This window comes from Limanda limanda, chromosome 14 (assembly GCF_963576545.1).
Source record: "Limanda limanda chromosome 14, fLimLim1.1, whole genome shotgun sequence".
NCBI lineage: Eukaryota > Metazoa > Chordata > Actinopteri > Pleuronectiformes > Pleuronectidae > Limanda > Limanda limanda.
This window is the reverse complement of record NC_083649.1, coordinates 12,577,566-12,586,920: the sequence shown is the minus strand read 5'-3', so window position 1 is coordinate 12,586,920 and position 9,355 is coordinate 12,577,566. Positions and strand designations below refer to the sequence as shown.

Here is a 9,355-nt window from a genome sequence, read left to right as displayed (position 1 = left end):
TGAGACTGACCATCAATGTGACGCACACACATTTGTAGCTAGTTTCATGATTGAACATTCTGAGAATCAAAAGGTTATTGCTAATATTCTGTATGAAGACCTAATATCTAGCTAAAACTACTTCTATCTTTATTGTTAAGAGTACAAATATAATTTGAAATGCTTCTATCTTTATTTGTTAAGAGTTCAGTCAGACACAGACTATAGTTAAAAATTAGAAATCCCAACAACATCACATCCTCTCTTCATAACTTCACATAAAGGTTGAGGGAGATGAGGGAGGCTCTCAGAGCATGGAGGAAAGCACGTTCCAGGGGTCGTCCATGGTAGGTTCCGACAACAAAGTTATGTATTGTGGCATATCGTCTAAATCGTCGTCTGTGAAACAAACAGGAAACACAAGGTCAGTGTGTTGAAGGAGAATACCAGCTGAAGCTATTAGCAGCCATTAGGAGAAGTGTTCTAACGCAGAGGACCGAGGTTTGTGGGTTACGATGGGAAATGTAGGATCCAGTGTTTATGACCCTTAAAACCCTTATTCATTATGGAAAGTTCATGGCCTGGGCACGCAGGGGCTCATGAGCGGGCGTTTATGTTCCGGAGTCAACGCAATGACGTTATCCAAGACATGATCTGTGATATCTGTTCTCAGCAGAACAGTCACAGATATTGCAGTATGAGACATTCGGTGTTAGAATAAAGTCTTGAGTTAGTATAAGATCACTTACAGTATTTGTTGTTGTATTATCCGTAAGAGGGAATGCGCAAAAGCTATTGTCCGGTTGGAGTAAGTTTTCTCCAGAGTATCTTCCCTTCTTCTCTTGATCTTGTCTTTGTGTTTTCCTCTTGCAGACTATTCCTGGTGAGAAGTGAATACAAGCTGTTGATAACGGCGCCTTCTCAGTATTTATACACACCGAGAGCTGCAGCGGGTTTTCCCCTGTGCACACTGCAAAAAGTGTCCTCACCCGTCGCCTAAAAATCTAATTTCTTTCACGGATCCTAGAGGAAAATTCATATTTTTTTCACACGACAGCAGCTCAAGTTATCACTGCTACAAGTATATTCATGATAGGCTCATTCCTTTCGTAAATAAAGACTGTGTTCATGCAGTGAGGCAGAAAAGGTATAACTGGAAATCATTTTTTCTAGTGGAATGGCGCAGGCCATAACCAAGAGGTGCCGGATCCTGTTCCGCAAAACAAGTAGGGGAGGGTGAGACAGATGGAGAGAGAGAAGCTGCCGGGCCACATTAGCAGTGTTGCCACAGTTACTTTGAAAAAGTAACTTAGTTACTTTACAGACTACTTGATTTTAAAAGTAGTTTAGTTACTTTACAGACTACTTGATTTTAAAAGTAACTAAGTTAGATTACTAGTTACTTTCTTAGTTACATTCCGCAGCTGCCGACAACACCCCCGCCGGCTCAACATAAAAATGACAACCGGTTTTGCCAACACTCACTTTATTAGTGGATTTTTAACAGTAATGTACACAACAACAATGTACAATGTAACTTAAAAACTAATTCTTGAAAAAATACATGTTTTTATAAAAACAAAAGTCTTCCTTGAATTAACTTAACTTAAATACTTCTTTTTTTTTATAAAACAATAAAAAATAAAATAAAGACAGTCTTTCTTGACTTCACTTGACATAAATACTTGTTTTTCTAAAATAAAATTAAGACAGTCTTTCTTGACCTGACATATTTAACTGTTAACACTGTAATGGCAAAACTTACTATTTATACATTGGTTATAAATGTAACTATTAAATTCTTTTCAACATGTTTTATGAACATTGTACCTGTTGTTCACAGCATTAGGGAAGCAAGGAGTGGTTTTACAAAACAAAACAAGAGTATAACACCACATGTAGGCTGATATCATGTCAACATGTGTAACTTTGGACTAATCTTATGTAGTAATCGCATGTAATGAGTGAAACAGTGGAGTGGGGCGAGTGGTCCGCACCAGGTCTCAGTCAGCTGCTAGGCGCCGGCCGAGGTGCACCGCCGGGGGGGGCGAACGTAGCGGGCGACGTAGCTGAGGTGATCCGCGAGAAGGGCCCGGCACGCGGCCAGACACAACCCCTCGGTCCAAGAGAAAGGAAGCCCCCGCACCAGAGACGCCGTGAGGAGCCGCGGACGAGGACCCCCCCCCCCCAAAATACGTCGCGCCGAACACCGAGCCTCCGGCTGCGTGGAGCGGAGGGCGGCAGCTCCCCCATCCGCGGCACGAAATCAAATATATATTTTACTATTAATGACAAAATAGTAACGCACAGTGACTTGGACAAGTAACTTTAATCAGATTACTGGTTTGGAAATAGTAACGCGTTACATTACTCGTTACTGAAAAAAGTAGTCAGATTAGAGTAACGCGTTACTAAGTAGCGCGTTACCGGCATCACTGCACATTAGTCTGTAAAAGTAGTAGAGTTCAGGCCAATGCCAACATCAACAAGCGGGTAAAGAAGATGTTCATCATCTGTCATTACTGCCGCGGTTTCTGCATTGTTGGTTTAAGCCTTTTGGCATTGATGGGGATTTTCCATGTCGATGAGGTTTACACTTAATGAGGGCCCTCATTCAAAAATAAGTTTATAGACAAAGTCAAAACACAATAAGGCAGTGCATTTTAAAACGGTAGTATTTCTCAAAAATGAATTATTTTGTTATTATTGAATGTATATAATAGGACTTTATCATAATTAATAATGAAAAATAACCCCCATTATCTTGTAAAAGTAATAACAAATGTTGAATAGGTCATGTCATTTACTTGTTTACAAAATATTTGTTTTCGAAAATAAAAATAATTAATAATTATAGGGTTTATTTATTTGCTACACACTATTTCCTCAAACAGTTACTGATTAAAAATGTAATGTCTGCCCTGAACATTTTTAAAAGATAATTCAGTTGGAAACACACAAAAAAATAGCTTTCTTAGATTAAAGTTAAAAAAAAAACTTATTTTAAGTGTGTTTACCAATATAAGTAAATTTGTTGGTAAATAACTTTATTTTTTTCGGAATATATCTAAATACAAAATGTTTGTCACAATAGTTTGATCTCAGTTTGGTGAAAAGAGATCCACATTAGTTTTGCACTGAGAAGATGTATAAGACTATGGATTGGTGAAGGGACCAGTTTTAGAACGACTTGTCAATGTGAACACAGGATACACGAGAACTTGATAATTCTAACATGGCGTCCTGTCCGTTCCAGTGACAGTTGTTTGCCTCCACAATTTAAAAAAAAAAATACTTCTAGAGAACAACTGTAACATGACATCACAGCTCAGTGCTCTTCCTCAGGGACTCATGAACATGCCAACACCTGCTCAGTTACATTAGTTTCCACTCTATTGGCAGAACTGAAGTGACTGTTTGTTTTGTATTAAAAGGCTCAGTAAGAAAACCACAGTGAAAACTTCATCGCTTTTTAATTACATCCACTCTCCTGAGAACAGGGTGATGAGTCAGGACTTTAGTAGATGTGTAATTGTCCTCTTAAGCCACATAATTGCTTAAAAATAACCACGCAAAAAGTAAATTATTTCTCTCTTCATCATCTTCATTTACTGCAGATGTTTCAACAACTGCACAAAACACGAGACTTTAAAATCTGTTGCCTACACGTGATTTCAAACAATGTTTTATACAACACTTAAAACTAAATGAACTAACATTCCTCAGATACAGTGGCAGGAGTAAGTGGCATTCGTTTTTTATGATCCTTTGATATAATCTTTGATCTTCACGTTCACATATTTTTAGGGAGGAAAGACAGCTGAACCAAAAATGACACAGACACGATACTTGTTGTCTGACCACATATCAGAAAAGAACCACTAACACGAATGGCAGCTGGTATGTGCCCCTGCCTGTGTGCCACTTACAGCAGGTTCAGTAATTTAGGACAATTAGATAACACTTACCATTTAAATTCAGGCTAGCATTGCCCCCTACTGCTCAGTTCTCATATTGCATGAGATATCTGGATCTATGGGGAAACGTATCTTACTTCTCTTCTCTCTTTTCTTTGAGTTTTTCCTATCCTGTCTAACTCTTTTTTCTCTGTCTGACCAACAGGTCACGTCGGAGCTCCGCTGCCATGTAACATCATCAAACTGGTGGACGTTCCTGATAAGAACTACTTTGCCTCTAAGGGAGAGGGAGAGGTGAGCAGCATGATTTTGAAAGACAGAAATGTACATATTGCACATCAGCTGTATAATGAGGGTATATGTGTGTGTTCAGTGAGAGTTTAAGATCATGTGATCATTGGAAATTTGACAATGCCCCTTTGATTGGAAGACACAAGGCCAGACACAAGATGTGGAGCTGAAGGGAAAATCACGATAAACACAAATTAGAAAACCTAACCTCAAATAAGAAAAGATGATAACACATAAGAAAACACAACATCAAATCACTATGACAGCATTTTCGTCAGTATTAAAAAGACGAACAGTGCGTCCGTCCAATCAGCAATTTTAATGTGTTTCGTCCTTTGTTGTTTGTGATTTGACGTTAAGATTTGCACTTCAGGGCCACAATCAAGATGTGAATTTTTGGGGGAAAATATTACCAGAGCAGAAAGAATTAAAAAAGATATGATATGTAACCTTTTCTAATCTTCCATCTAGGTTTGTGTAAAGGGACCAAACGTGTTTAAGGGCTACCTCAAAGACCCAGAGAGGTCGGCCGAGACGCTAGACACAGACGGCTGGCTCCACACCGGAGACATCGGCAAATGGTTACCTGTAAGAACCCGCGGATTACATTGGACTTCAATATTTACTTATTATAGTCAAATATGTTGCACCTTGCATTTGTTGGAGGAATTTTCACCCTGTTCTCAACCTCATGTCTCGTTTAGAACGGCACGCTGAAGATCATCGACAGGAAGAAGCATATCTTCAAGTTGGCGCAAGGCGAGTACATCTCCCCGGAGAAGATCGAGAACATCTACATTAGGGGTGAACCTGTGGCGCAGCTGTATGTTCATGGAGACAGTCTGCAGGTAAGGACAAAATCAGACTCACACACACACAGACAAACACATGCACAGTATCCTAATGTTCTATTGACCTTAACATTGGCTCTTAGTTGTTTTTACACCATATCTTCATGGGTAAAATCTTTTGACCTTTTCTCCTTGTGGTCATTTGCCCTTTGCAGTCCTGTTTGGTGGGGATTGTGGTTCCTGACCCTGAAGTAATGCCTGGGTGGGCCAAGAAGAAAGGCATGCTGGGTACCTACAAAGACCTCTGTAAAAACACGGTAGGTGACACATGGTTCAGACTTTTGTGAGATACGATCAAGCTTCAGATAAAGTTGTTAATGACAGATGCTGAGAAAATGAAGTTTAAGAAAGAAAACTTTCCTTTTTTTTGGCAACAGGAGCTAAAGAAGGCAATCCTTGAAGATTTAGTGCGTTTGGGCAAAGCCAGCGGCCTCCACTCGTTTGAGCAGGTAAGCAGGGAAAAATTGTTTGTTTTCTGCATCATTTTATTCGTGACTTGAAGCTATCAGATGATTTATGAATACATCTTTGTAGGGTCAGAGTTTTCACAAATTGCTCCAGTGGAGTTACAGTGGTCTAACCAAAGCCTGTGTATAAAGATGGTTGCAGTGTAGGTCATGAACGCTGCTTCCTCTATGTTAGTAGATGGGGAAATGGACCAAATTAAAAAGTCAAAGTACTCAACAAATACATTTTTTCTCAAAGATCGTTTCTGGCAGGTCGTTCTTGTCACACTGGAGTTTGTTCAAGTGTTAATTTTCCTGGTTAGTTCAGTTTTTGAGACTGACTCATAGTTGGTGGAGCACATGTCTCGACAGGACCTCGATACCGCAGCTCTGTATCTGAGATATTAAATTCCTCAATAGTGGGAGGACTTGGAGATACGTCTTTATATAAATGTCTTGGTAAATAACAGAAAAATATTTACTCTGAAGCAAATTTGTATTTATACTGTTCAATTTATTCTTAAATCTTTATAAATATTACAGACTGTATTTTTGAAAAATGTATAAGTATAACAAATTCAGTCAGGGCAAGTTACTAACTTTATGTTTATTTCCTTGGATAATTCCATGTTTTAAGCTAATGCCTCACAATATCACCTGAAGTTACACAAACAGTCACCATCTTTTTTTATTTCCTGTATTCAGGTGAAGAACATCTACATCCACAACCAGATGTTCTCCATCGAGAACGGCCTCCTGACTCCGACGCTCAAGGCCAAGAGATCCGAGCTGAAGGAGTTCTTCAAGGGGAAGATCGACCAGCTCTACAACAGCATCTCCATGTGAAGGACTGTGGAGACCACGTTTTTTCCCTCGAGCATCTTAACACTAAGATCTGCTTTGACCGTCGACGTGCCAGCGGTCAGAGATGCTTCACCTTGGGTTTAACCTGCTTCGGGAAAGCAAGTGAAACGTGGCTCTGCTTTGTAAGATTTAACAGCAGCTAAATAAAAACAAATCAAACAAAGAAATAAAGTGAAAGGTAGTGCACAACGTTGTGTGCATGTCCTTGTTATGTATATGCATTTACTGTGTCATAATTAAATGGAACGACAGGTTTTTAAAAAAGACAGTTATTTAGCTTTTAGAATCAATAATGGAATTTATTGCTTTTCATTATGACATGAATTTTTGAAGTCAAATTTAAAAACAGAACAAAAACCCTGATGGGCTGAATGTGAGACCACAGTATGGACACATGTTGCAGTGTATCTTGTTACGACTTTTGTTCTACCAACAGAAAAGGAAATTACTGTACTTTAGAAATTTATAGTGAGCGACCTTTCGTACCATGAAGATATTCTATCTTCTGTCGATGTAGTAATTATATATACTGCAAGATTCATCCATCCTTGAGTCTCATGCCAGCAATAATTGGCTTATTGTCCCTGTGCTGACCTGTGATTGAGGATTTTGGCACAAACAGAGTAATGACAGTGCTTTGTTTGCACTGTTGTGTAATACACCTCTTAACTTAGCTTCCTGTGTATTTGTTTTTAATGCGGCCTGGAAAATTGATGTCACGTAATGAATTGTGTTATTGTCCATTAAATATAAAGTTCTCAATTTCGTTATGACACAGTGTAAACACCGAACACACATATATAAATGTGTATCGTTTTTCTTCGTTTGACTTGTTCTAATTTTTGCCACGATTGAATCTTCCATACACCGCTACCTGCGATCCACCCCAACAAACCATCAAATGCTCCGTCCCCAGCAGCACACACTCATCAGCACTTTTACGTTGAGAAGTCCAACTCCTGTTTCCGGCTAACTCTGCTCCTCCATCAGTTTCAACCCACCAGCCTGAACAGTCAACCAAAATCCACTGCTGGGCTTTGACAGCTGTGTCCAGTGTAGCCAGAGGAGAGGTGTAGATGTGAGGGAATACTGACACCCTGTGCAACCGGGGTGAACTGCATCCCCAGTGGGGAACAGTTCACCTGATCAGCTTAAGCAACATCTGAAGTTATATTGAACCCCCTCCGATTGTTGCACAATTAGACCAAAATCCACCTGTTCGAGAGCAGGATTACGATTGTAAGGAATCACTGTTGTCGACACTGTTCCACTGTGGAGCATCACAGTTTGTGTCGTGTCTCCACTCGTCTGTCATCCGCAGTTTGGCATGCATGCTCCTCGTTTATATGAAGGACTTGCCCCACTGTAACGACCATCAAAGTTCACGCTGCACACTCGACACATTCGAATCTTTCAGTTTTTGTCCCGTCCATCTTTTGCACAGAGAGTATGAATGACAGGTAAAAGGAAAACAAACAAAAAAACAGAACACGATGCAAAAAGCAGAGCTCGGGGCAATGCACGCAGTTTGCCCTGCAGTGCTGGGACCGATAGCATTTGACTTGAAAAATGGGCAACTTATTCTTTGTGGCCATTAATAGCAGGTTTGTATACAGCTGCCCCACAGCCACCGCTGCTAGTGCAAGGCTTTGTAACGTAGGCAAAGCCGATGAATTCCACTCACCGAAAGCGAACAGAACATACATTAACTTTTAAAACAAGTAAAGAAATGATTTTTCTCTGAAGGGGTTTACACATAGAAATAATGTATAGGCTTTTTAAGTTGATTACCGTCCCAAAGCATAAACAATGTGGATGTACATAAATGAGGACAGCTAGATGTAAGCATATTTATTAAATCAATGGTTTGAATGGATTTTTTTTTTCTCTTTTTGCGTGTAACGAGATGAATTGTAATTATTTATTTATCTATTCTGCTGTAAAATGGAATCAGCACCATATCCTTGTAATGATTGAGTGCAGCAATAGGGATGAGGGAGGGCGGGGACTAGGAAAAAAGGGCAATGAAATAAAAGATATTCTGGAATGATTTTAAACCGGTGTCTGATTTCTTTCTTCCTGGTTTATTCAAAGCTTTTTACACACAGCTTTTGTTTTTAACGTTTCATACAACTAGTATATATTTATCTACCTTTTATAAAAAAGTATGCAATTTAATTCATCTTAAAATGATTTAAAATTGCAGTGAAATATCAGCTAAATGAAAACATAAATAATTTTTAAATGGCTTCTATTCCTGTACTTTTACTTAAGGTGCTTAAAGTAAATTAATGTTTTTACACTTTCTGCAACTTTGAATTCAGGAGTAAGGACAAAGTTTTTTATACCATGGTATTTTATTCAGGTACAAGGTCTTGGTACATCTTACATCCCAAGTTATACCATGTATCTTAGACGTGTATTAAGGATCAAAAGCCCAGAATCATTAGAACCATATTCTGTCAGATGGTTAAGATATTTTGAAATTAATAGGTGGTTGAAGTCCTGCAAATTTTTAGGGTTCAGTATCTTGCCAAGGACACTTAGGCATGCAGATAGGGTACAGTGGGGATTGAACCCAACCTTCTTGTTGGAGAACGACCAGTCTACCCCCTAGGCCACACTGCCTGCTCATTCCCAAGAGAAACTAAGCACAACAAGAAGATGGACAAATTATTGTGTGTGTGTGTCTGTGTCATTATATGCTGCTTTTGTAACACATTTCAGAGAAAACCATTGTATTTTCTACTTTACTACATATATTTGACAGCCTTACTTAAAAGTTACTTTTATATTTTTGGATTTTAGACACTGGATGATTTAACATGCTTTTAAAACCTATTGTTAGAGAATAACCCAGTAGTTTCCAACCTTGGCTTCTGCGACTTACAAGAATCACAGTGTGGGATATATTTAATTTAATATAATTCTGAAAAATCATGCAAAAGCTTCTAGTTTATATTCGGTGATCATATAAATTACATATTGTTCCCATCAACTAGCACAA

The 9,355-nt window shown here is 38.9% G+C and overlaps 1 protein-coding gene across 1 annotated transcript; it reads left to right on the top strand.

Moving 5' to 3' along the window:
* Positions 1-293: 293 nt before the first annotated feature.
* On the top strand, positions 294-8,405 carry LOC133018957 (long-chain-fatty-acid--CoA ligase 6-like). Its single transcript, XM_061085298.1, has 8 exons — positions 294-326; positions 853-862; positions 4,102-4,190; positions 4,659-4,775; positions 4,892-5,035; positions 5,194-5,295; positions 5,416-5,487; positions 6,190-8,405. The coding sequence occupies exons 1-8, from the start codon at positions 294-296 to the stop codon at positions 6,328-6,330; spliced, it is 708 nt and encodes a 235-aa protein (XP_060941281.1). The 3' UTR covers positions 6,331-8,405.
* Positions 8,406-9,355: the final 950 nt, after the last annotated feature.

Coding starts and splice junctions, on each gene's coding strand:
- LOC133018957 (XM_061085298.1), top strand. CDS start 294: ATGGAGGAAAGCACGTTCCAGGGGTCGTCCATG. Junction 5,036..5,193: donor TTCATGGAGACAGTCTGCAG/GTAAGGACAAAA, acceptor TGCCCTTTGCAG/TCCTGTTTGGTGGGGATTGT. Junction 5,488..6,189: donor GCCTCCACTCGTTTGAGCAG/GTAAGCAGGGAA, acceptor TCCTGTATTCAG/GTGAAGAACATCTACATCCA.